Consider the following 27,870-nt stretch of genomic DNA (forward strand, 5'->3'; position numbering starts at 1 on the left):
TCATTTCATGAAAGACTTTGAAATGGGACTAATTTATTTTGACCACTGTTGTTTTGCCGCGGAGGTGACCATAGCGGTAATAGGCATTCTGGTTGACTACCTACTGTATAGATAAATAAAAGGTTGAATACATTTATTGAGAAATGTGTTTTGTGTGGAAAGGCACAGTGGTGTAGTGGTTAGCACTGTCACCTTGCACCTCCAGGGTCTGTGTTTAATTCCCGGCAAGGTTCAATTCCCGTCTCTGTGTTCATGGAGTTTGCATGTTCTCTCCATGCTTGGTGTGTTTCAAAACATGTAGATTAGTGTTCTCAATGTGTGAATAGGTGTGTAAGTGTGTGTATGTCTGTGTGTCCTGTGATGGATTGATGCCCTAAGGGTCCAGGGATAGGCTCCAGGCTCCCTGCGACCCTGAATACAGAATTATGTAGTAATGATAATGAGTGAGTGAGTGTTTTGTGTGGCGACAGTGGTTTGACTAAGTAGTAAACATACCTTCATTCTATTATTGAACAGACTCCCCTGTCTTCTAAAACACCCATCTGATCTCTGCATACTTATGAGCCATTTCTTTGCACTAGAGATGATTTCTGAATCAATAAAGATATAACGTTGTGCTTTTCCAAACGTCCTCAAGACAAAAGCAGTTAACCTGTTGATGGAGATTTGGTTATATATATATTTTTTTACATTCCAGAAAAGATGATGATAACTAAATTGAAAAACAAGTAAAAATATTTTAAATCATAAACACTACATGTCTACCTCATGGCTTGCTTAAATACTGTAAATGTTTACCATGTATTCTCCTCTCCTCTGCCAAATGTGCTATATGCACCACTAAAATGCTTATAGTTTAACTGCCTCTGGTAGCCTGTGTAAAAACAAATAAGTGACTCATGAATTTAGTGCTGATCTGTAAAATAAAATAAAAAAAATAGAAAGATAATTTTACCACTTTTAAGGAAACCAGTAGCCCTCTCAAGGATAGCTGTCGTGAGTTGCTCAGTGCTTTCTAGATACTGAAGAATATAGATGTTTGGGGCAAGGAGAGCAATGTTTTGTTCTCCGCAGCCATATGGCATCTTCAGCAGTCCACCCAGATTATTTAATGCACGGCCAAGTATGTCTCCTACAAAAGAACACAATAATATTCCTAACACACACTATGAATGCAGATCAATCCCTGTTAACCGTTATCACCCAAATGAGTTTTTTGTTGAGTCTAGTTCCTCTCAAGGTTCCTTCCTACTGCCATCTCAGGGAGTTTTACCTTGCATTGAATTGAATTAATATTTTCTATCTATTTAGCTAAATTATATTGAAACTGGCGTATTTATTCGGTTTATATACAATTTTAACCAAATAAATCAAGTGCGCTACAAAGTAAAGTGCTGTACTCCACTGCATGGCCAGTAACGGCCTTAAAGAAGAAAAAAAAATGCCTTGGCCCCCTCCCTTCTGACCAGAATCTAATTGAGAACTTGTGGGCCCTTCTTAAAAAAAAAGAGTAAAGGACAACAATACACCTCTCTGAATAGTGTCTGCACAAAATTTTGATTGTCAACACATCAAGAAACTGACAGCCTTCATGAATGACTGTTATTGAAAAGAAGAGTGGCTTTATTAGTCAGAAAGGTTTATTTGTAAATTTAAAATTGTTTGTGTATTATTCTCACTTTAACAGACAAAAATAAACAATTGAGATGGGAAATTTTTTGTTTTTCATTTAGTTGCTTAATAATTCTGCACACTAATAGTTGGTCAATAATTGTGCGCACATATATATTCTCCTAAAAAAGCCTCACTTTTACTTTTTTAAATATTTAGGTTTGATGTGTATCAAAACTTTTGGATTAATTGAGAGCACTGTAGTTGTTCAATAATAAAATTAATCCTCAAAAATGCAACTTGCCCAATAATTGTACAAAAAGTATATTCTCTGTATATATATATATATATATATATATATATACACACACACAATTGTGGCCAAAAGTTTTGAGAATTACATAAATATTGAAAATTGGAAAAGTTGCTGCTTAAGTTTTTATAATAGCAATTCGCATATACTCCAGAATGTTGAAAAGTGATCAGATGAACTGCATAGTCCTTCTTTGCCATGAAAATTAACTTAATCCCAAAAAAGCCTTTCCACTGCATTTCATTGCTGTCATTAAAGGACCTGCTGAGATCATTTCAGTAATCGTCTTGTTAACTCAGCTGAGAATGTTGACGAGCACAAGGCTGGAGATCATTATGTCAGGCTGATTGGGTTAGAATGGCAGACTTGACATGTGATGGTTGAAATCATTGTTTTTCCATTGTTAACCATGGTGACCTGCAAAGAAACGCATGCAGCCATCATTGCGTTGCATAAAAATGCCGTCACAGGCAAGGATATTGTGGCTACTAAGATTGCACCTAAATCAACAATTTATAGGATCATCAAGAACTTTAAGGGAAGAGGTTACATTCTTGTTGAGAAGGCTTCTGGGTCGTCCAAGAAAGTCTAGCAAGCGCCAGGATCGTCTTCTAAAGAGGATTCAGCTGCGGGATAGGAGTGCCACCATTGCAGAGCTTGCTCAGGAATGGCAGCAGGGGGGTGTGGAGGCATCTGCACGCACAGTGGGGCGAAGACTTTTGGAAGATGGCCTGGTGTCAAGAAAAGCAGCAAAGAAGCCACTTCTCTCCAAAAAAAAAAAACATCAGGGACAGATTGATCTTCTGCAGAAAGTATGGTGAATGGACTGCTAAGGACTGGGGCAAAGTCATATTCTCAGATGAAGCCTCTTTCCGATTGTTTGGGGCATCTGGAAAAAGGCTTGTCCGGAAAAGAAAAGGTGAGCGCTACCATTAGTCCTGTGTCATGCCAAGAGTAAAGCATCCTGAGACTATTCATGTGTGGATATTCCAAGATGGCTGGCGTCAGGAACAGGCTGAGAGCCCGTGCACACCGCAAACCTCTGCCTAGTATACTGCTCGCCAACGTCCAGTCACTGGAAAACAAGCTCGATGACCTCAGGGCCAGGAGCCTACCTCGGTAGATTCACATCGGTCATAATCAGTGCCGTGTATATTCCACCACAAGCGGACACAGACACTGCCTTATGCGAGCTGCATGAGGCACTCACACAGCACCAAACACAACACCGGGACGCTGTGCTTATTGTGGCGGGGGACTTTAACAGTGCCAACCTCAAACACGCAGCGCCAAACTTTTATCAGCACATCACCTGCCCACCAGGGGCAAAAGGAAATTAGACCACTGTTACACGACAGTGAAGGACGGGTACAAGCCACAATCTCTCCCTCCGTTTGGTAAATCTGACCACGCCGCCATCTTCCTCATGCCAAATACAAACAAAGGTTGAAACAGGAAGTTCCGGTTCAGAGGGAGGTGCCACACTGGATGGATCAATAGGTGGCTGCTTTACAGGATGCACTCGATGACGCAGACTGGGACATGTTTAGGAACAGCTCCGATGATGACGTCAGCGTGTTTACGGAAGCGGTTGTGGGATACATTGGGAAACTAGCGGATGATACCATGGAAAAAAAGACTATTAGAACGTTTCCCAACCAGAAGCTGTGGGTGGATAAAACCATCCGCGACGCTCTGAGATCTCGCACTGCTGCCTACAACACGGGACTTGCGTCGGGGGACATGGAACCATACAAGGCTGCATCGTATAACGTCCGGAAGGCGGTGAAAGAGGCGAAGCAGCGCTACAGAAGGAAACTAGAGTCACAACTCCAACAGAGTGACTCTAGGAGCCTGTGGCAGGGACTAAGGACAATTACGGATTATAAAGCAACAACAACCGGTATGACGAACGCGGACGTGACTCTGGCAGATGAGCTGAACACTTTCTATGCTCGCTTCGAGGCTGCAGCTAAAGATGCTAGCAATGCTAATGCTAGCAGCGCTAACGGCTGCAGACAGGAAGACACTGCAAGCACCAGAAACGCGTTCATCATCTCCGAGCATGACGTGAGGAGAGCCTTCAAGAGAGTAAACACCAGAAAAGTTCACTGAGATATTCAACATCTTTTTATCTCAGTCAGTGATCCCCACATGCTTCAAAGAGTCCATCATTGTTCCTGTTCCGAAAAAAACTCATCCTGTTTCCTTCAACGATTATCGCCCTGTAGCCCTCACCTCAGTAGTGATGAAGTGCTTTGAATGCCTGGTCAGAGACTTCATCATTTCTTCACTACCAGACACACTGGACCCACTACAGTTCGCTTACCGTCCAAACCGCTCTACGGATGACGCTATCTCTCATCTCCTCCACACATCACTCAGTCACCTGGATACTCAGAGGGGGAATTATGTGAAAAGGCTCTTCATCGACTACAGCTCTGCATTTAATACTATAATTCCCTCCACACTCACCACCAAGCTGGAGCACATCTACCTTCACATCTACACTACATGGTTACGTTTACATTCTGGACCATTGCACAAAGACACTTTAATACCCATTGCACAAAGACACTTTTTTTCTATTCATATTTGCACACCATCTTTCTTCCAAAAATGTAAGGGTTGCCCACTAAAGGGCACTGTTTTTAGTTTGTAGTTTGTTGGTAGACTCAGTTTCCCAGAAGGCACCTCGGTCAGGTGATGCGGGTGCTCACCTGAACGAGGTAGCTCATTAGTCATGTTATAAATAGTTGTTCTGGGAAACTGGGTCGAGCATTAATGTCAATTTCTGTTCTGTTAAGTGGGTTTTGTTTTCTCTTGTTATGTTCTGTTTAGGTTTGTTTAGTTGGCATTTGGTTTATGGAGCTTTAAGTTAAGTTTATATTTGTCATTATTTAGTTTGTCTCTGTGTCTTCTAGCAGGATTAGCCTCTAGGAGAATTAACCTTTTGTGTCTACCCTCATGTGTGAGTAACCCCCTTTGCATGTTTAGCTCTTAGTCTGTTTAAATACTAATCAGTGCACTACTAACCTGCTTAGATCATAGTCTGTCTAGTCTTCGAGTCTGTCTATTCTCCTCGACCGTTTAGATTATAGTCTGTTTAGGAATAATAATAATAATATAGTCTAACCTGTTTAGCTACTAACCTTTAGAGTTCTTAGTCTGTTGCATACCTAGTCTGCTGTGTACCTAGTCTGTTCATCCCTTGGGTCTCTGGCTACTAGCCTGTTTAGCTACTAGCTAGCATAGCTCCTAATGTGCATAACAGCTAGTAGGCCTAACCAAGTCGGTCTTGTGTGTGTTTAGCCCCTTGCATGTATTGTCCCTTGTGTTTAGTCCGCTAGGCTGTTTAGTGTGTCTTGTCTCGTCCGGTTTGTATCCCATGTCTGTACTGTCTATTAGTGTGTGTAAACAATAGTCTGTGTATTAGTTGTTTGAGTTTGTTTATAGTATGCTCCAATGTAAAGCCAACTTCCTTTGTTCATGTTTGGTTCTTATTTGGTTTGTTTATTCAACATCATCCCCCTCTGCATCTATGCCTGCCACACCATGCCCACTAGCACAACATGACAAAATATCAATTTCTCAGTTTCTTAAATGTTCTTGTACAGTATATTTCTATTTGTACAGTATATTCCTATTTTTATGTACAGAATATTTCTATTTTTAGTTCTCTTTTTATCCTAGTTCAATTTAATTTTCCTATCGTATTTATTTATTACTTATAAGCTTTAATTTAATTTAAGGTCACTGTCGGTCGTATAAGCATTTCACTACATTTCGTACTGTGTATGACTGTGTATGTGACAAATAAAAATTTGAATTTGGGGTTGCTTCCTATCCAAGGGAGTGGGCTCACTTACAATTTTGGCCAAAAACACAGCCATGAATAAAGAATGGTACCAAAACACCCTCCAACAGCAACCTCTTTCAACAAGCCAACAACAGTTTGGTGAAAACCAATGCATTTTCCAGCATGATGTAGCACCGTGCCATAAGACAAAATAACTAAGTGGCTGGGTCAATCCTCAAGAGGCGGGTGGACAAACAAAAACCCACTAATTCTGACAAACTCCAAGAAGTGATTATGAAAGAATAAGTTGCTATCAGTTAGGATTTGGCCCAGAAGTTAATTGAGAGCATGCCCAGTCGAAATTGCAGAGGTCTTGAAAAAGAAAGGCCAACACTGCAAATACTGACTCTTTGCATAAATGTCATGTAATTGTCGATAAAAGCCTTTGAAATGTATGAAGCGCTTATAATTATATATTTCAGTACATCACAGAAACAACTGAAACAAAGATCTAAAAGCAGTTTAGCAGCAAACTTTGTGAAAACTAATATTTGTGTCATTTCCGAAACCTTTGGCCACGACTGTATATGTATGTATAGAGAGAGAGAGAGAGATGGATAGATAGATATAAAGCTCTTTTATTTAGTCATTCTTTGCGTTGCATCTGTTTCTGTAAAGTTAGATTTTTTTTTCATTCACTCACTCATCTTCTATACTGCTTTATCCTGTATTCAGGGTCGCAGTGACCTGGAGCCTATCCCAGGAGACTTACTGTAGGGCAAGAGGCGAGGTACACCCTGGACAGGGTGCCAATCCATTGCAAGGCACACACATAAACAGACTCACACACTATGGGCAATTTGAGAACACAAATTTACCTAACCTACATGTCTTTGGACTGTGGGAGGAAACCGAAGTACTCAGAGGAAACCTACCAAGCACAGGAAGAACATGCAAATTCCATGCACACAGAGACGGAAATCAAGCCTGGCCGGGAATCGAACCGGACCCTGGAGGTGCAAGGCGACAGTGCTAACCACTACACCAACGTGCCACCTCAGTTGGATTTTTTTTTGTTTAATAAAATCTTAAATTAAACAATTATGTCTAGTCTGCATTCTTTTACCAGCCTTCTGTGAGACACACACACACATATAAAACATTTGCTTCCTTTTGCTCTGACTACTGTATGTTTCCCAACAAGACAATACTTAATACCAAACAGTCAACTCAGTTAAGGTGTGGATGTAGGACCATCAGATCCCATTTGGAAACCTCTGGAATGTGATCAAGAGGAGGAGGGATGGTCACAATTCATTAAACAAAGCTAAGCTGCCTAAATTTTAATAAGGTTATTTCACGGCAATGTGAAAGACAGGTGGAGAGCATGCCAAGAAGCATAAAAGCCGTGGCTGCAGTTTAGGGTTATTTCACCTAATACTGATTTTTGGATGCTTCTTAGTTAAAACATTAGTACTATATTGGTTTAAAATAATTAAGAACAGAAAGATTTCCTTAAATCGTTTAAGATCTGCAAACAATTCATCTTTTTGTTACGTGATACAGTATGTTTTAATTTTCTTTAAATACTTAGACTAACTGCTGTAAATAAAAAAAATAATAATTTTGAATTAGCGTAAAATAAACAGCTTTATTTTAACAAACACGCACCTATACAAAATGTTACTTGAGGAACTGACCATTTTATAGTGGTCTATCACTTATTACAATATAATGTATGTCTGTGTATTGAAGCTAATCAAGTTTGTTAAAAATGGGGGCCTGTGATATCTTATAATTTCTTTAATTCAGTGAATTTCACACTTTTTAAGAGTTGCTTAAGTATCCAAATATTTTATTGGGGCCATATTATATCCATTATATGTTGCATTTACTATATTGCATTGGTCTTCTAAAGCACAGATTCCCAATCTTGGTTATAGAGGGCCCCTTGTTATGCACATTTTAGTGCTTTAATGATTTAACTAATCAGTTAATTAATCTTTTCTGAATCAAGGTGGGTGTGATAGAGCAGGAGAAACACACACCAAAAAAAACCATATAGGACAGGGGGTTATCTTTAACATCCCTGACCAAGACAAATCTGGAAACTGCAGAGGAAAAATTATACACAAGTGATTTTGCACAGTACATAAGAAAAAGAGAACTTATAGTTTCATACATGGGCGTTTCTAGAATTTTCAGTTAAGATGGGGATTTTACCCAATAGATGTTTAACACATATTTGGCTTGTTCAGAATCAGTACTGAGTAAATGAGTCTTCTTGATCACACACGCTGTTTATCGTATAAACCTTTTTCTATGTACAGGCACAATCAGAAAACTGTAACCAGAAAACAGCATATAACTCTAAACTTACATTGATTAGCAATATAAACAACACAACTATGAGGCTGGACAATTGAATAAACTGTGTGGGTGCCAATATTGTCAAACATTTATCTGTTCATTCTTTGACAATACTGCTGCTTTTTGTTGGAAACTGGCAGACATAAAAAATGTAAAAAATAGTTTCTGTTTAAATAAAAATTTCTGTAAAGTTTATGGAGAATTTTTAGGGGGGCTAAGTACAAATGTTAGGGGGGCGAAGCCCCCCTTAAAATGGCCTAGCGATGCCCATGGTTTTATAGCCTTTATAATTACTTTTATACTATACATGCATGCCTCAGTCAGCACAGTGGCTTAATGGTTAGCACTGTTGCCTTGTGCCTCCACATTCCATGTTTGATTCCCTCCTTAGGTGTGTGTGCATGGAGTTTGCATGTTCTGTCCATACTTGGTGGGTTTACTTCGTGTACTCTGGTTTCCTCCCACAGTCAAAAGACTATGCAAGTTAGGCTAACTTATGTTTCCAAATTTCCCTTAGTGTGTGAATGAGCGTGTATGTGTGTGTCACTCTCCGCTTTGTGCCAAGTCTCCTGGGATGTGTATACATGATCAAAGTGGTATAGACGATAAGTGAGTGAGTACATGCCTCATAGTCTTACCAAGTACTGAAACAGAAGCTCGTGCTGATCCCTGTATTGCATTTTCAGGAAGATTCAGCTCTAACTCTTCAGAGACACTCTTTCCTAGAAAGAGAGATGAAATGAAAGTTCATCTTTGTTGCACAATCGAAGAATGTACGTGCATCATTTTTAAACAAACCAAACTTGATATGAATGAAAATGCAAAAATATTTGCAAGCTTAACCCTGTGGACATAATAACCAGGTCTGGCTCCTGGTCTTCTCATTTCCTTCAGCCTAAAGAAAAAATAGTATTATTAAATCCTAGCCTAATAAAGAACTTTTAACATATTAAAAAATATCATTATTTCTATGGCACCGACCTGTACAATCAGACTTCGTGTAATAGTGTCAATACGGCCCCTCTCTGGAACACTCACAATCTCATTGTCACACACAGCCTGGGATTGTTCTGCCTCTGCACTCACTGTCACATTCAAGACTCCTATATAATATTGACAAGAATTAAAAAGAGTTAATTGCTATTGTTAAAAATATACTGCATCAATTTTCAAATGGCATGAAAAAATAAGTTGTAAGACTATAATGTTGTATGTTCTCGATATTTTCACACACATCAGCACAGTTGCATTGTTTAAAGGGATTTTGTTAGAAACATGACAGGTATGGTTGGACAAGCTTCTTCAATATCCAATTAAATTAGCATTTACTCAAATTTACACATAAGTATAAACTAACTAACTAATGAAAACCTTTATTTTTTTAGCTACCCTACGGCAGGGTGTCCAGACAGTAAAAATAAAATAAAATAAAATAGCATGTGGCCTATTACCTTAAATGTGGCTTGTCGAAATGTCTTAATTTGTAAAACCAATGAATAAAACAAAATAGGAAACTTTTTTTTTGCTACTCCATTCGTTAATCAAGTAATCCTATATGGAGTTGATATCTCTCGTTTGGGATGCCCTGGGCTAAGGCCAAGTACACCTGTTAAGTATTTTAAAAAAAAAAGTGTCTTTTTTTTTTTTTCATAAAAAAAAATATTTGCCCCCATAAAACGTAAAAACACAAAGTCAAAGAACATCAAGTCACCGGTAGCTTATTAAAACTAACATTAGTAGGTTTTTATTACAGTAGTAATAAAAAAAGTTAGTGATTACTTTCTAATTTCATGGTTGTTTCTGGTTTTGATTTCTTTCTACATTGTAAAGCACATTTCTTTTTCTATTTTTATTTTTAGTTCTATTTTTCCTAGTTTAATTAAAATTTTTATTTAATTTCTATCGTATTTCTTTTATTCATATTTATTTCTTATTTGTAAACTTTAATTCTCTTTTAGGGTCAATGGCAGTCGTATAATGCATTTCACTACATTTCGTACTGTGTATGCTTGTGTATGTGACAAATAAAATTTTAATTTTAATTTGAATTTGAAGCAATGCTAAAGACATCCAAAATATGCAATAATCACCTTTGAACAGTTAATGTTGAGATGTATATGCTATTCATGATCTGTAAAAGCTTCATAAGGGCTCTAAGCCAATGTGCTGTTAATTGGTGATTTTTGAGGCTGGTAACTCTAAATGAACCTTCTCCCCCTGGACCTAAAAATGTGAATGGTGTAGAAGCATTTCACTGCATATTGTACTGTGTATGACTGTGTATGTGGCAAATAAAGTTTGAATTTGAAGCAAAAAAATATTTTATTTATTTCTTTAAATGTTTTTTCAAATTTTCATATTAAAATGTTTTTTATTTATTTATTTATAATTCTGTTGAACTGATTAAAGCCTTTGGGCTCCTTAATTTTCTAATGTAGTTCTGATGAAATTTGATAAAAAATCGATATTGCGTGTGCAGTGTAACAGTAAGAATTCCTTTGGCAGGTAATTGCCGCTATTTTTCAACACAGTCATTTAAACAGTAGTAGTCATTTAAATAGTATTAATTTATGATGATCAACATAGATGGGAAAAAAGTTGGCTTACATTCAACCAAATTACATACATCTTTGTTAACATTAAAGTTCGAGTTTTACTGACAGAAGTATAGAGTTTGTCGAGCTAGTTTAATAAAGTTCCAGGACTAACCAAGTACAGAGGGAATTAGCGTCCATTTGAAGGTCTTTCTGCCATTTGCACACAGGCAGGAGGAATACTCGCCATCAGAAGAAGGTTCCAGTTTGTACTCTAGGGAAAGGGCTGGAGTCACTTTAACCTGTCGATGGGACACAGGTAATTAATTTGTTGTAGAATTTAGTTGACATAAGGCATAAAATCTTGTCCTTACAATACCATAATGCATTTCGAAAGATAATTGAAGACCGTGGCCTTCAACTCAAAAACTTCTCCCCTGATAATAGAGTAGGGTAACGAGAGCTCCAGAAAAAAGGGCTGAAATACAGTAAGCTGAACAGGAGGAGCCAGTCCCAGACCCTGAGAGGACGCACAGAAAACCTCTGTCTCCCAAGTGGTGATGGTGTCAGGAACAGTGACAGGAAGCTGTACTGATCCTGAGTCCCTGGGGGAAAATAAACACAATCAATCACTTTTCAAAAAAGAGCATGCATTATTCTGTCAGCAACACCTGTCAACATGAAACTGCCCATAAGCGTAAGAAACCACAAATGCAATGGAAATCTCTAGCTATTAATGAAACTATCCCACAAACATAATACTAATTAAAATATTAAGTTTGTGGGGAGATGCAAATTGAAAGCTGAAGATTTTCATCTTCCCCAAAATGCAACAAATCCCTTTAAATGTTACAGCTATTTGTTATATTTGTGGGATTATTACATCAAAAGCTACAAATGTGCATTATGTTTGTGGACTGTTTTTATACTGGTGGATGATATTGTTCACTTTATAATTAAAATGCAGTAAAGTAAGTCAAAGTAATATATTAATTTACTAACCCCACTTTAGTCAGCTGCCATAACCACGTTTCTGGGAAGAATTTGCGAGCTGTCTCAATGTCTCTTCTAGATGCCCCAGTTTGATAATCAAACTGACCACGTGACCCATGCTCCCCTTACAATGACAATCAAAATGAATAAGTGAATATTATTTTAGCCAGTTACCAACTGTAAAGTACTTTAGAGTTGGTACTAGAGTTACTAACTCTAAAGTAGATAATTCAAATGTACATAATTAACACTATTCCTAATATAATCTATTCCTGTTTTGTACACCTAATTGTAATTACTCTAACAAAGCATATAGAGTCTCATAAAGAATAAAACTTTTAAAAGACCCTAACCCTATAAGTACTCTTAAAACTGCTTTTCCCTGTCAGAGTTTAGATAGAATATGGATAATGATTAGTTAACGATATGTACACTAATTCAATATTTATTCTGGACTAAGATCATAAATGAAAATAAATAAGACAGGAGATTTTATTTGTAAAAAAAAAAAAAAAAAAACAGCAAAGTACTGTATAGCAGTTACAGATATACTGATAAGAGCAATACTCCAAAGGCTTCGTACTACAGATACTGTTATATTATAATATGTAAAGTAAAATGTAATGTACCTAATTAATAGAGTATTTAATAAACCATAATGTGTATAAGAGGAACAAGTATGGGTTTGGATGTACCATATCTGCGATGATATTGCTCGCCTTTGTACACCAAACAATGAGGAGCTCTAATAGCCAAATTTGTTGCCATCTTCAGCCCCACTCCCTGTTAAATAATAATAAGTCATTATTATAAATAATACTGTTATTATAAATGCAATATTTAATAATGCATTAAATAAAATAATATGTGTAAATAGCATGTATGTAAAATGAAATAATTAAGCATCCTTTATATTAAATGTATTTGGTATTATAGGGCAGGAAAACTTGAATGTGTTAACTAACTTAAATATCCTTTGTGCCACCTCTTACCAATTATTTATATATATGATGCAGTCATTTCAGAATATTCCTGTAGAGAGGCATCAGTGACGGGTGTGCACCTAAATCTTTCTTTCCCCCTTGCTTACTCCAATGGGCTCACTTGGCATGTGCCCTCAAATTCAGCAGGTATGTAAAGGGGCAGGGCCATTAAATCTGGCATGGATGGCCAGAGATATCATTAAAGGACCATTGGGCTGGCTCCGCTCTTTACAAGTGAGGTGTGCAGCTAAAGGACTGCATGTGCTGCCGCGGCACTTTCACTTTCGCCAAGAGCCAGCCTTCATGATCCAGCTGTCAGAGAGGAAAAGGCCGCTGCTTTTAATTTTAAGAGCCCCTTTTCCAGGTGGGATTGCCGCTGCAGTTACCGGAGGATCGAGGTTGGCCATACTGACTGGCCAGCTGGCCATGCAGCAGCTCACTCTCCCGCTGCCATCACTTGCCAGGTCTAGGCACTGCCTCTGGACCCACACATGCACATCCTCACTTTTCCCCACTCTTTTTTTCTTTCCTTCCTTCCTAAAACCCATTACATTCCCCATTTTCCTGAATAAAACTATCCTTGTCCATTTACATTTATGTTGAACTTAATTGTTAAAACAGGGAAGTGAATTAGTCCTGTTTCACAAGCATTGTTGGGCGACGTTACTTTTTCAAATAACTAATCACGTTGGAAAATTATTGTCATTAAAAAGTAGTTGGTTACATTACAGCATTACTTTCTGATAAAAGTAACTAGTTAGAGTACTTTTCCATTGCATAAAATAATGCCTCATGCATGTTGTTTTAGTCAAGACCTTTATAATTATTCTACCATCATCACTCAGCGAAGTTTGTGCCTAATACCGCTTCTCACCGCGAGTCAAACCGCATAGGTGAGATAGGGGTATAACAGCAGAAATTACAGAGAAGGCGGGCTTGGGGGACAATTTTCACAACCACACACACACACACACACACAGAATAAATGCTGTCTGGTTCACGGATTACATAAATTGTCTAACTTACGGATTACATTTTTTAAAATATAACTAAATAACTGAGTACTTAAATGGCGGATCTAACTGAGATTACTTGTTACATCAAAAAAAATAATCCTTACGCTTTATGCGTTATACCCAAAACTGCTTACAAGTGAAGGATTCACTCAGTATTAGAACCATAAAATAAAGACCACTGTCCACACATTACCCAATTATATATAGGGAATCATTTACCTTTAATGTTTTATAAGCATGCTCAATCCGTGTGTCTCGTCCAGGTCTAACATGCAAGCACTCTTGAGAATCTTCAACCCCATAGGGATAATCTGATACATATGTCACTGGCAAAAGATTATATATCTGTGGAGACAGAACTTAAATTGTTTAACTGTTAACTTGTGAGCATTATGGGATCATATATTAAGGCTCAACAAAAGTTTCTGGCTTTTGCAAGTATTCTCAACATGAAACTTCAGAAAGAACCTGATTTAAGTTCATGAATAATAAATGGAAATTAAACATTTATTATTTTGCTGCTATATGGTTACAATATTTTACTGCGTAATCTAAAGTTTTGTGTGTTCTATATGGTAATGATCAAAACTGTTTAATTCATAATTTCTTTCATCTCTCTAAAATTTGTATTACTAACATGCTGCTGGTTTTGGCATTTTCCTCAGCTGTATTGTATTGTTATCCTAATGTACTGTAAAAAAAAAAAAACACACATCTTGTCTTGTCAAACCTTCATGTTTTTAATCCTCTCATAATTATTTGCTTAAAATCAGGCTTTTGACTGATTTTTAAGCAAACTTTTGACTAAAATCTATAATCATTTTACTGCATAACGTACTGTGTGTGACTACTGTGTTGGGTTTTGATTTGTACTCACAATAACAAAATTATCAGTAACAATGCAATTTCTGTTCTCGCTAATAATTTTCAGCATTCTTGGAGGGTAAAATCCAAGTAAACTTGTAAAATCCTGATTGTGTAAATCATATCCTTACCTTTTTTAAGTTAAGGCGATTATCTGGCTCCAAAATGAACACACTCTGATCCACAACACTGAGACCACACAGTGAACCAGGGTAAGCCCTAAGCTCAAGTGTGTTTTTCTCACCAGGTACTGCTTTAAAAGGAGAGAACTGTAGTGAAACCTGGAACCCACGATAAAAAGAAGTTATGTCAGGTTTATCAATTTCGTGGTTAACCACAGTCTAATTGGTTGTAAAAAGTTAATAATGAATATATTAGTACAACCTTATTTTTGAAACATTTTTCCACATCAAAATTCTTGCTTGCAGCGATGACATTCTCACTGGGCAGGACAGAGTACACCACAACCTGCACTACAGGGGCCAGCCCAGCAACAACAGATAATTTGAATGTGAATTTTTCTTTTCTGACATCTGGAGAGGCTTCCACATCAACTTTCTCATGCTGATGATAAACTATGGCTCCTTTAGATAACACCTAAACCAAGGAGACAAAAAATATATGATCATCACTGTGCAGTAAATTATATTTAGAGCTGCTTGGGTTTGAGAAATACAGATGGCTTGCTTTAAAATCTTAGTATATAATTTTCTTGCAATTACTTACCATGTATATAAGATCAATGCTGAACTTTTCAGTAGTTTCCCCAACAATGTAGTAGTTACCGGTTATGGAAATGTCAGCACCACACTTTAAAGGTTCTTCTAAGCTCTCTATTGACAATTCACTGAATACTGGACTATAAGCTGTAGCAGGCTGGAGCAGCTGTATATGTGCTTCACCATTTGAAAAAAACGTTGTTTTGTATACATGGTGTTTGACCACTGGATAGACACTTGCCTTAATAAAAGTGAAACAATATTAGCTTTAAATTAATTTAAAGATTAATTACATTTATTTGAAATCCATGATGAGTTCTTAAAATACCATACCCCCAATGTCATCTCTGTTGTAGGATATTGAGGTGATGGGACTGAAAAATTCACCAATCCATTACTATCTGTAGTAAGATTAAGTAGTATCTTCTGAGCCCATCGTGTACCTTCTGAAAGATATACCTTCCTATTTGGAACTGGTCTTCCACTGAAGGTGGTAACTTTAATCTGTTAATCAGGCAAAGAAAAAATTCTGTCAGTTTCTTTAAACTAGACAGTTCTCCCCACATATATAAAAAAAGCACCGTAATGGGTCAAAAAAAGTTTGAAAGCTAGAAAAATTCATACTCTTCCTTCTATGACTCCTTCCCGTTCATAGCTTTTTGGTAAATCCAAAAGTTCCACTTTGCCGATTTGGTAAGTAAGTTCTATGATTATAGATTTTACCATGGAAAATTCTAAACAAAAAGAACAATATACCATACGCAATTTATAATTCATAAAGTCAAATGCTTATCTAACTTATCTTTTAGGTAAAATTAGCAGTCAGTGCTTTGTTTCCCTTAGCACTGTTTTGAAAAAATCTGTTAATACTCACGTGTTCCTTCCTCTGTCATTGTAATAGTAGCATTAAGTTTGTCCTCAAAATTATTTTCAAATTCAGAATTCATGAAAGCCGATACGTTCAGTCTAACAAAAGCACAACCAACCTGACTCATCTATTGGGAAAACACAAAAACAAATACATAGTGGGAGGTATATCAATAGAGAGATTAAAAACCATGATAGCTTTTAATATAGTGTTACTTACATACCTCTACTGTTTCAGTCAGACATGGAGAAATAAATGGGGTATCCTCACGATGAAGATAATGCCGTCCAAATTTACGACACACCTGCACATGTGCTGTACCAGGTACTGGTTGTCCATAAGTGTACCTTAAAAATACAGAGCCACTGACCCTTGCTTTGCACTGCTGATGCTATTTTCATTTCAATGCGGTGTTGTTCTTAAATTGAAATGTTTTTAAATGTGATAAAGATTTTTTAATAAGAAGAAATTGTTACAAACATTAGTCTCTTTTTCATTTTAGAGGTTTTCTTATAAAACCTTTACTCACTTTCCACAAACCTCCAGCTCCAGTTCCTCCTCACCAACACTGTGTTCTTTTGGTGCTTTTACCGTAATATCAAACTTGGGTAAAACTAAAAGTCAAAATGATATTTTATTACAATAAATTCTGCCGGTTAATTCTGTAAAACAAAAATATGCAACTAGTAGATTAACTTACCATGCTTTTGCACCTTAAAATAGTGAGAGATCAACCTATTTTCAATTTTAGCATTTAATGTATAATAGCCCTGTGGGGCTTCAGAATTTAGCTCATGAGAAAGCTGCAGTATCAGGCCTGTTGAAGAAACATCTGTCCACTGGCCAATCCTGTTACGGCGATTATCCTGTTTTATTTTAGAGAAATATTACATGCTAAAAATGTAGTGACTAAGTTACATAAAATTTACTGATTAAATTGTTAGAATGTATAGTTTTATTTATGTACCTCAAGAGTTACTGTGCTGTACTGTAAATAAGAAAATGACAAAAATTATGAAACTATGAAAATATTACAGTAAAACATCATATTTGTTTTCTTTAGTTGAATATCAATAAAGGTATTAGACAAACATGGGTTTGATTAAGAGTCTGTGCTTAAAATGACAATTTGTGTATAATTAAATGTAAATATGTACAGTAGGACACGGTGTCATTAAAACCTGTCTTTCTGCACTGACTTATTACATTTAAGGGCAAGTAAATGTTCAAATTAATGGTCTGCTTACCCTTTGTTCAAGAGGAATAAAATTTGAATCCATTGTAACAATTCTGAAATTCACTGTAGAAAAAAGATTTGAGCTGCACCATCAGCAACAAGTAAACACTTAATAAATAGTTTAATTGTACATTATGAATTGCAGAAATGAATCACCTGTTTGGCCTTGGTTGTAGATAGGTTTATCAGTCTGAATAAATACCAGTGTGCTGTAGGATTTAAACTTCACTTTCCTTATCTCTGTCATCTTAAAGCTTTTGCCTTTGACTTCTACTTTGATCTCCTGCACGGATTCACTCTCAACCTGTGGAGCCTGTAGTGTATGTGTGTTGCATGTGTTCCTTTAAACCACATTAACAGTAATAATAATAATAATAATAATAATAATAATAATAATAATAATAATAATAGGAATTTCTGACCACAAATTTAATGCATTGGTGAATCTCTTTTTCCACTGTCTCTTGGAAAAGTGTTCTGATCTGGTTGTTGTGAACCAGATAAATGTTCATTTGAAGAGTCTCATTAGGCTTCAGAACACTTCCACACAATGTGGCAGTAGAGCCAGACTCTATTACTGCAGGAAATGTCACCATGAAATATCTAAAGACAAATATGAGAAGCTGATAAAAGTTGGAAGCTGGTAGAAGAATGATATGAAAAGTGATATGATAAATAAATGGTTATTATTCCTCATAAAAATAATAAAGATATGTATAATTAACTACTATAACTAAACTGCAAGCTCTATACTAAATTCAAATTTATTTGTCACATACATGGTCATGCACAGACATTAAATATTAAAATAGCTAAATTTAGAGAACTTAATACAACTTGGTACTTCAAAAATGTATACAAACTCCCTTTGTTTACACTGACTTCGATACATGCAATGTACAGTTAGTTGTGTGGTTGTGGAAGTGAGTTATTCGATTTTTATGGGAATCTAGATCAGCCATTTCCAAACTTAACAAAGCTGTAATCCAATTTGAAATGTGAAAATCTTCTGCAACCAACTCATACCTTTAATCATTAACACACAAGACTAATATGAATAAAAAACTAATATTCAAATATAAATAGGGTTTTTCAGAGACTACAAAAATAGTAAATATCTCTTACACGTAGCTTGCTACATAACCATGTTGAAACTAATTAGCCATAAATACTTAATACATGAATTCATAAATGTACTGTATCTGCAATGCTTAATAAATTTCATGAGGATAAAACCATAAAACACTAAACTGAAAGTACGATCGAAAAATGGGCTTCCAAGAAATTGTTGGTAATTTGCATTTATATTACTTGCACTGAAATAATCACTCAACACCCTTCGCTAGAGTAGAGTGTTACTCATTGTGCACCAAAACTCCTTAACTGCTACAATACTCTTATCAGGGATTGTTACTTTCCCAAACAAGTCTGGGACAGTTTTTTATCCAGTTTTTTTCTGGGACAGTAAATTATAAGTTTACTTGTGTGTAACATCTTTCTCTTCGTTGATCTGGCAATTTATTCTTCCCATATCGATTAAAAGCAAAGATAGCTCTGTTGTCTAAGGCTAAACCTGTAAATTTATCTTTTGACCAGCCTGCAATCACTTGACCAGTTAAGGATGTTGGTCGGCCTCTCACATTGTATGCCACTTACTTGTATATACATAGATAGTTCTATACACTCTGGTATTTTTTTAATCCTGATTGTTATTTAATGTTCCTTATTTCCTTTTGATTAACATGTATACTTATATGCTGGTTTTGTAGTTAGGGCTTCCTGCTTTAGTCTCCTTCCTGTTTGCTATAATTATGACCATGGAGTATTAAACCTTATCATCACTAAAATATCTGGTCACCTAGTGCCATGTAGAGTTTACGGCATCACCTCTTTGTCCTGGTGAAAAGTGAAAAGACTTGCTCTATTTTCTGCCTGGAGATAATGAAGTCCTGAAGCATTTAAACAATGGAATCTGATTTCTGCGGTGGTCAGGGATATGCTTATGCTCCATAAAGACCAACAAAAAGAGAATAAAGAGAAGCTTCTTCCCACAGCCCATTCTGGTCGTCATCCAGAAAAACACCTAGGACTAGACCGTTGTACATCTCCCACACCCACTACATTGCTATCAACATATCCGTATTACCCAATATTTACAAATATTACATAATGTAGGAAATTTTTTTTCATTGCAACTACTGCAGCCCAATACTGCCTAGTTCATTGTATTGCACATACAATACACATATCTGCACCTTGTTCTGAATTCTATTATAGACATACCATAGCTCCAATCTATCTGTTATTCCCTTTCCATTTATGCATGTATGTATTATAATAAATTCTGGTTTAAATATTGTGTCCTTTAATGTCATTTACAACAAGCATTCCACTGCAAGTTTTGAAAAATGGCAGATAATTTTATTTTGAATAAACTTGGATTTGTGGGGTTTGCCATCTTCAGCACCGTTCACTTTAATCAAGAGGGATAAGTACTACAGTCAGTAAAGTTATTAAAAAATAAATTTTTTTCATTTTCCTTTTTAAGAAAATCTACACTTCCAGCCGCAATGGGTGAGAAGTCCTGGACACTAGTCAACTTAAAGTACAAGAAGCAGTGCTTTAGTACAAAGACAGTGGATGATTTAGATAAACAAATACAACCACACTTTTAAATAAGTTTCATATTGTGTTGCTGAAAAAGTAAAAATACAATCAGTGAGTTTGACCAAATTGCCATTTAAAAAAGAAAATAGTGTATCAGTAGCACCAGATAACAATATAATATTTTATATACTATAAGTTTAACATATTTTTCTCAAATGCAAACGTAGCCATCACATTGCTAAATAAAATGGACTGGATGTTAAGCACATCCAAGTTGGTGCTGGCAACTTGTGCATTTTTGTGCAACAAATGTTTCAACCAGTGCTGATGACTGAGGGGGAAAAAGGATGGTTACTAAAAGCAAAATTCCCGCAATGCCAGTTAAATACACCAGGGCTCATATTCTTTGATGGATATGAGATAAGGCCAAAATGAGTCACAGATAGCAGTAGGTAAATGATTGTCCACATTATCAAAAAAAATCAATAGGTAAAAGATTGTGCACACAAAAATAATTATGCTTTTTTTGAGTTTTTGGGGCAGTAGATTGCCCTAGAACAAGCTGATGATGTCAGTGTGGTGAGAAAAGTGGTTTCTGCACAATTAGGGGGGAAAATCATGTCAGTAGATAAAAAAAAAGAAGTACAGAAATTGGAACATATTGTGGCGTGGGCGGGGCGGCGGCTGACGACCAGCATGCCTTGCGGGGATGTCGGTGTGTTCACCATATTGGGGAAAGGTGTTTTGGTTAGTGGCTTCGGCCCTGTTTGTGTGTGTGGGGGTGTGACGTGTGAAATGTGCTCCAGTTCAGGCTGACGCTGAATTGGATGTAGGCTCCTGAGTGAAGGTGCTGTTCATGCTATACTGCTGTGTGCCTAATAAAGTACTCCCAGCCATTGCATTGGGCAGCAAATAAGCTCACTCGTCTCTTCACCATCCTTTCCGGCGTAAAAACGCTACAATATAGTAAGTAGAAAAAGTTTTACATTTTGTCATAGGACAGTTCTGACTCAAGGTCAGAAATAGAAGTAGTCCTATGGGACATTGTATTGCTTTTAAGCATAAAATTATAAGGATATATGTATACTGTATGACTTTGACAATTAAAATGAACATTTAGGACACTGTTATACGAATATTAAAAATAAATGGATTTTAAGTGAAAGCTAGATTCAAAGTGACAATAAAGTTTTACTATGATGGAAAGCATGTAATTTCTAGTTAAAATCGCACACAAGCAATTTGTTCATGGATCAGTGATATAGTCAGATAGACTAAATAACTCTGTTTTGAGGTTTTTAAGTTAAAGAAACAGGGCCACTGGATGTACTTCAACTTAAAGCACATTAAAATTGTAACCACTAAGAAATCAAGGGTAATTGTGAAACCCTTGATTGTTAAAGAGTTGCCAATAACAGAGAACATATGTTGTATTAACAGGTCTTCTGGGTTAAGAATATTTTTTTTAAAGGAAGCTGTTCTCTCTTTTAATTTTTTAGCATTCAACCTACAAAACAGAATAACAAAAGTGTGCACAGTATTGTGCAACAGAGAAGCCGTCTTCTTGTTATATACATTTGTATATACAACAGTTGAACCTGTTTCAGTTCTAAAGTCCAATATTCCCCAGTCTGTTCCATACATACTTGTCAGCCTTTCGTTCCTCCTGTAGTTTCTCCCCAGGCCTCTAGAGGTCATTAGTGTTTCCCTTATCTGTAGTTCTTCCTTGTGTTTCCTCATTAGTTTTCTAGATCACCTGTGTCTCGTTTTCCCCCCAGTGTATTTAAGCTGTTTATTTTCTCCCCTCTGATTCACTCGGTTTTTGAGTCTCTGCCCTGTGTCTCCTGCTGAACCTTCCGTAACTATTCAGAGTTCCCTGCTGTAAGTTTTTTGACTCTTTATTCCCTGGCTGTTTTCTCCCCTTGTGGAAGCTTTTGTTTGAGGGTTTTGTTTTTCTTTATTTTTAATAATTCCTCTAAGTGAGAAGAACCTTTGTTGATTATTAACTGCCTGTTTATATCTTTTGCCCTTTTTCAAATAAATCTACTCTACCTGAGACATCTGCTTTGAGTGCTTTCAGTTGGGTCCAAACCTATCACCCTTGTGGCTCAGTGGTAAACTCTTCACCCACCACACCAGAAATCCGGGTTCAAGACCCGAGCCTGACAGAAAAACCGAGTCAATCATGGACCCAGAAACACTCGGTACCAGAGATCTGATGAGGGTGGTTGCTCAACATGAATCATCCTTCCAGCGCCACGAGGCCATTCTCAGCCGACAGGAGGAGCTGATGGCTAAGCATTCTCAACTCCTGGCAGAGGTGACAAGTTCCATCCACCAGATTGCTGAACGGCTCCCTGGCCCCCCACAAGCCCTGGCCCCACCTGCCACTGCACCATCCCAGGGGCCTTCTCCCATTTCAGAGCCTCGCCTACCACCACCCAAACACTTTACTGGGGATCCTAGTTCCTGTCAGGGCTTCCTCACCCAGTGCTCCCTGACCTTTGAGCTTCAGCCCTCCAGTTTCCCCACTGACCGCTCGAAGATTGCTTACATGATTACCCTTCTCTCAGACAAAGCACTTTCCTGGGCCTCTGCAGTCTGGCAATCCCAGGATGCCTGTTGTGACTCATATGTGACCTTTAAGGAGGAGTTCAAGCGAGTCTTTGATCATCCAGTCAGTGGTCGAGAGTCTTCCAAGCGCCTGCTTACCCTCCAACAGGGCTCCCGCAGTGCAGCAGACTTCGCCATAGAGTTTCGGACCATCGCGGCGACAAGTGGATGGAATGAGGAGGCGCTGATGGTCTGTTTTCAGAGGGGGTTGTCAGATTCCCTACAAGACGAGTTAGCCACCCGTGAGCCTACTGTTGATCTCGAGTCCCTCATTACCCTTGCCATCCGTCTGGACAATCGTCTAAGAGAGCGGAGGTTGGCTCGTCGTAAGGCACCTCCACCTCAATTACCTATGAGCAGATCTGTTTCACCAGTTGGTGTGCCCCCTAGAGCGCCCCTTGTCCCTGAACAGCATTGTGATTTCCCGGAGAACATGCAGTTGGGTCGCTCCAGGCTCACTCCTAAGGAGAGGGAACGCCGCATGAGGGAGCGGCTCTGTCTTTACTGTGGATCTTCTGGCCACTTTCGCTCCTCTTGCCCTGAGCTTTCGGGAAATGGGGGTCCCCGCCCAGCTGTGGGAGGGCTGTGATGGGGAAAATTAGAGATCCTCCTACTAATGCCGTCCTAGCCATTCCGGCCACTCTGTCCTGGGAGGGTCACCAGCTTCCGGTCCAAGCCATGATCGATTCTGGCGCTGCGGGCAATTTCCTGGACCTGTCAATGGCTAAACAACTCAAGATCCCAACACAACCCCTGTCTCATCCCCAGGCCGTGACAGCATTGGACGGCAGACCGCTGGAACCAGGCAAAGTAACAGAGGCCACTCAGCCCCTGCAACTCGCCATTCTTCAACACCAGCAGAAGGAGACCTTCTATCTTATTGACTGTCCTGAGTCCCCTGTCATCCTTGGTTACCCCTGGCTGCACACACACAATCCCCACATCGACTGGGCTGCTAGCACTATTCTTAGCTGGGGCCTCACCTGCCAGGCTACCTGCGTACTTCGGAATCCACCCTCACCTAGTCCAGAGCTTCAGGAACCTACTGACCTCTCTCGAGTCCCCAGGTGCTATCATCAGTTCAAGACTGTGTTTAGCAAATCCCGAGCCACCTCCCTACCACCTCACCGCTCCTATGACTGTGCCATTGAGCTGCTCCCTGGTTCCTCCCCTCCAAGAGGTCGGATCTTCTCCTTGTCTCCTCCTGAGCGTAAAGCAATGGACATTTACATCAAGGAGTCCTTGGCAGCCGGCATCATCCGTCCCTCTACTTCTCTAGCCGGTGCAGGCTTCTTCTTTGTGGGAAAGAAAGACGGGGGTCTCAGGCCGTGTATTGATTATCGGGCCCTTAACAAGATCACCGTTCGGAATCGATATCCCCTTCCGCTCATGGCCACGGCTTTTGAGTTACTTCAAGAGGCTTCCGTGTTTACAAAACTAGACCTTCGCAATGCCTACCATCTTGTTCGGATCCGGCAGGGTGACGAATGGAAGACAGCCTTCAACACCCCCACAGGCCACTATGAGTATCTGGTAATGCCCTTTGGACTTACAAATGCCCCTGCTGTATTCCAAGCTCTAATTAATGACGTTCTTCGGGATATGCTAAATCTATTCGTCTTCGTGTATCTGGATGATATTCTCATTTTCTCAAGATCACTAGAGGAGCACAAGCAGCATGTTAGCAGGGTCCTCCAGAGGCTTCTCGATAACCATCTTTACGTGAAGCCCGAGAAATGTGAGTTTCATGTCACTCAGGCTCAGTTTCTTGGGTTCATTGTCACTCCTGGCCATGTGGAGATGGACCCTAAGAAAGTCGAGGCTGTCCTGAATTGGCCCACTCCCACTTCCGTCAAGGAGGTCCAACGCTTCATTGGCTTTTCAAACTTTTATAGGAAGTTTATTAGGAATTTTAGCTCTGTGGTGGCTCCCTTGACAGCGCTGACTAAGGGAGGAGGAACCAAGATTTGCTGGGGCCCAGAAGCATCAGGGGCCTTCCAGGATCTCAAACGCCGTTTTACTTCCGCTCCCATTCTTTCTATCCCTGACCCAGAAAAACCTTTTGTGGTGGAAGTAGATGCATCGGAGGTAGGCGTAGGGGCCATCCTGTCACAAAAAGGTGAGGACGGTAAATTGCATCCCTGTGCTTTTATGTCTCATCGTCTTTCAGATGCAGAGCGGAACTACCATGTGGGAGATCGAGAACTGCTAGCGGTTAAACTTGCTCTGGAGGAATGGCGTCATTGGCTTGAGGGGGCTCTGCAGCCGTTCCAAGTTCTCACGGACCACAAGAACCTGGAATATCTCCAGCAAGCTAAGCGGCTCAATCCTCGGCAGGCTCGGTGGTCGTTGTTTTTTAATCGTTTTCAATTTATTCTGTCTTACAGACCCGGCGCCAAGAATGTCAAACCGGATGCCCTGTCCCGAGCTTACTTTCCCGAGACAAAGGAGAAACCGCTGGCCCAGATTATCCCGAGGTCAAAGATCATTGCACCCCTTCAGTGGGATCTAGAGCGGGAGGTGCGGGCGGCTCAAGCTCATGAGCCAGATCCAGGAGGCGGTCCAGCGGGCCGCCTATACGTCCCTCATTCTGCTCGGGCTCGGGTCTTACAGTGGGGTCATGGGTCCTCCTTGACATGCCACCCAGGAACGGCTCGTACACTCGAGTTCCTGCAGCGGCGGTTTTGGTGGCCATCTATCAAGGTGGATGTAAAGGGCTACGTGGAGGCCTGTACTGTGTGCAGCCAGGGTAAGTCCACTCGGCAGCGACTCCAGGGCCTACTCCATCCCTTACCCATTCCCCGCAGACCATGGTCACACCTGTCTCTGGACTTTGTTACAGGACTCCCACCATCCCAAGGTAACACTGTCATCCTGGTAGTGGTGGACCGGTTCTCTAAGGCCGCCCGATTCATTCCTCTGCCCAAGCTGCCATCTGCTAAGGAGACAGCTGAACTCCTTATGAATCATGTCTTTCGGATTTTTGGTATGCCATTAGATATGGTCTCTGATCGGGGGCCTCAGTTCTCATCCCGGTTCTGGAGTGCCTTCTGCAGGCTGATTGGGGCCACAGCCAGCCTTTCATCTGGGTTCCATCCTGAGTCCAATGGCCAAACAGAACGGATTAATCAGGATCTGGAGACCACCCTGCGGTGCATGGCAGCCCAAAACCCTACTTCTTGGGCAACCTACATTCTGTGGGCGGAATACGCACACAACACCCTCCAGTCTTCGGCCACTGGACTGTCCCCCTTCGAATGTCAGTTTGGGTATGTCCCCCCATTGTTTCCTGAGGAAGAAGCACAGGTGGGCGTTCCATCTGCCCAACGCTTCGTTCAGCGCTGCCGACAAACCTGGAGGAAGGCTAGGCAAATCCTTCTTCGATCCTCCAAAAGATACCAAAGTCAGGCAAACCGCCACCGCTGGTCAGCGCCCAACTTCCGACCTGGTCAAAGAGTCTGGTTATCCACCAAGAACCTGCCCCTCCGGGTTGAATCGAGGAAGTTGGCTCAGAAGTTCATTGGCCCCTTTCGCATTGCCAGGAAAGTTAACCCTGTTTATCGTTTATTTCTTCCTCATTCCCTTAGAATTAACCCGACGTTTCATGTCTCTTTGTTAAAACCTGTTTTGTCTTCTCCCTTTGCCCCCCCACGCAGAACCCCTCCACCTCCCAGAGTCATCGATGGCCGGCCAGCCTACACAGTCCGCCGGATACTGGACTCCCGGAGGATCCGGAACTCACTACAGTATCTGGTGGACTGGGAGGGTTACGGGCCGGAGGAGCGCTCTTGGGTCCCAGCCAAGGACATCCTGGATCCAAGTTTAATCCGGGAGTTCCGCACTCGGCAATTGGGAGGTGCTAAAAGGAACGCCAGGAGTCGTTCCTAGAGGAGGGGGTCCTGTCAGCCTTTCGTTCCTCCTGTAGTTTCTCCCCAGGCCTCTAGAGGTCATTAGTGTTTCCCTTATCTGTAGTTCTTCCTTGTGTTTCCTCATTAGTTTTCTAGATCACCTGTGTCTCGTTTTCCCCCCAGTGTATTTAAGCTGTTTATTTTCTCCCCTCTGATTCACTCGGTTTTTGAGTCTCTGCCCTGTGTCTCCTGCTGAACCTTCCGTAACTATTCAGAGTTCCCTGCTGTAAGTTTTTTGACTCTTTATTCCCTGGCTGTTTTCTCCCCTTGTGGAAGCTTTTGTTTGAGGGTTTTGTTTTTCTTTATTTTTAATAATTCCTCTAAGTGAGAAGAACCTTTGTTGATTATTAACTGCCTGTTTATATCTTTTGCCCTTTTTCAAATAAATCTACTCTACCTGAGACATCTGCTTTGAGTGCTTTCAGTTGGGTCCAAACCTATCACCCTTGTGGCTCAGTGGTAAACTCTTCACCCACCACACCAGAGATCCGGGTTCAAGACCCGAGCCTGACACATACTATTGTCAATCTCCCACGGTTTTAATTTTATTTAGGTTTAAAACTTATATAGACAGTTGCTAAAAATATAATCCATAGATCAGCCCTTTATTATAAAAAAAATATGAGTGTATTCACTTTTGTATTCACAAAATATATGAGAAAATAATATGAGAATTTTCGAACACAGGAGGAGGTCAAAAAAATGGAAAACTTTGTGATCTGGAGATATTTTAAGAAATTATTATCTGGAAGACCATATGAACTGCAAAAATAGATATCTCCATTTTTTTTTTTTTTTACAAAGGTGTTAAAATGCACAAGTGTCAATTTTTTTTCATGACAATTGTTCAGTATGATTTTTGTAAGCTGTACCTCAAAACCCTTTTAACAAAGTTTGTTAAAAATCATGAGAAACATTAAAAATAAAACAAAAAAGCATCCATCATCACCAGCTTCTTTCTTCTACAGGTTTTAGTTTCACTTTAGTTTTTGAAGACTAGTACTAGTCTGTTGAGCATCAACCAACATCATATACAACTCTGGTCCCATAAGGTTTTAATAGAGTTCAGAAATCCTGATTGGAGCAAAGCAGACATATTAAGGCATACCTTAAAGCTTCCCATATTATGTTTCACATGTCTCATGTATCTCATGTATGTATTTGTATATTTTTAAAAAAGGCCCTTTAAAGTTTAAAAGTTTCTTTTTACACACAGGCATGCACAGAGACAAACACACACACACACACACACAAACACATTATTTGAGATATTTATGGATATACTGTATAATGACAAATTAAGAGTAAAATATGGTCCTTACGGTCCTGATGTTTGTCCATAAGCAGAATGAAGGAGGAAGCAGGCTAACAGTAGCCTTATCGCAGTGTGAAGCTGGTTGACCACCATGATGATGCCCATTGCAAATGCCAATCG

The 27,870-nt window shown here is 39.3% G+C and overlaps 1 protein-coding gene across 1 annotated transcript in view; it reads right to left on the reverse strand.

Annotated features, from left to right (window-relative positions):
• LOC128533105 (alpha-2-macroglobulin-like) overlaps positions 1–27,870 on the reverse strand; it is a 40,999-nt gene extending 13,129 nt beyond the window's left edge. Inside the window, exons 1-25 of the mRNA XM_053507308.1 lie at positions 27,758–27,870; positions 17,730–17,910; positions 17,464–17,620; positions 17,318–17,370; positions 17,038–17,058; positions 16,771–16,936; positions 16,600–16,684; positions 16,294–16,417; positions 16,077–16,197; positions 15,827–15,936; positions 15,536–15,706; positions 15,210–15,443; positions 14,868–15,080; positions 14,615–14,764; positions 13,839–13,964; positions 12,316–12,403; positions 11,630–11,744; positions 11,007–11,232; positions 10,803–10,929; positions 9,075–9,196; positions 8,937–8,988; positions 8,732–8,815; positions 956–1,132; positions 799–874; positions 496–652 (exon numbers count right to left, since the gene is read on the reverse strand). Of these exons, the coding sequence (XP_053363283.1) occupies positions 496–652; positions 799–874; positions 956–1,132; positions 8,732–8,815; positions 8,937–8,988; positions 9,075–9,196; positions 10,803–10,929; positions 11,007–11,232; positions 11,630–11,744; positions 12,316–12,403; positions 13,839–13,964; positions 14,615–14,764; positions 14,868–15,080; positions 15,210–15,443; positions 15,536–15,706; positions 15,827–15,936; positions 16,077–16,197; positions 16,294–16,417; positions 16,600–16,684; positions 16,771–16,936; positions 17,038–17,058; positions 17,318–17,370; positions 17,464–17,620; positions 17,730–17,910; positions 27,758–27,855 (3,234 nt within the window). The 5' untranslated portion in view covers positions 27,856–27,870. The remainder of the gene's footprint in view (positions 1–495; positions 653–798; positions 875–955; positions 1,133–8,731; positions 8,816–8,936; positions 8,989–9,074; positions 9,197–10,802; positions 10,930–11,006; positions 11,233–11,629; positions 11,745–12,315; positions 12,404–13,838; positions 13,965–14,614; positions 14,765–14,867; positions 15,081–15,209; positions 15,444–15,535; positions 15,707–15,826; positions 15,937–16,076; positions 16,198–16,293; positions 16,418–16,599; positions 16,685–16,770; positions 16,937–17,037; positions 17,059–17,317; positions 17,371–17,463; positions 17,621–17,729; positions 17,911–27,757) is intronic.

The sequence above is a fragment of the Clarias gariepinus genome, chromosome 11 (assembly GCF_024256425.1).
Source record: "Clarias gariepinus isolate MV-2021 ecotype Netherlands chromosome 11, CGAR_prim_01v2, whole genome shotgun sequence".
In the NCBI taxonomy this organism is placed as follows: domain Eukaryota; kingdom Metazoa; phylum Chordata; class Actinopteri; order Siluriformes; family Clariidae; genus Clarias; species Clarias gariepinus.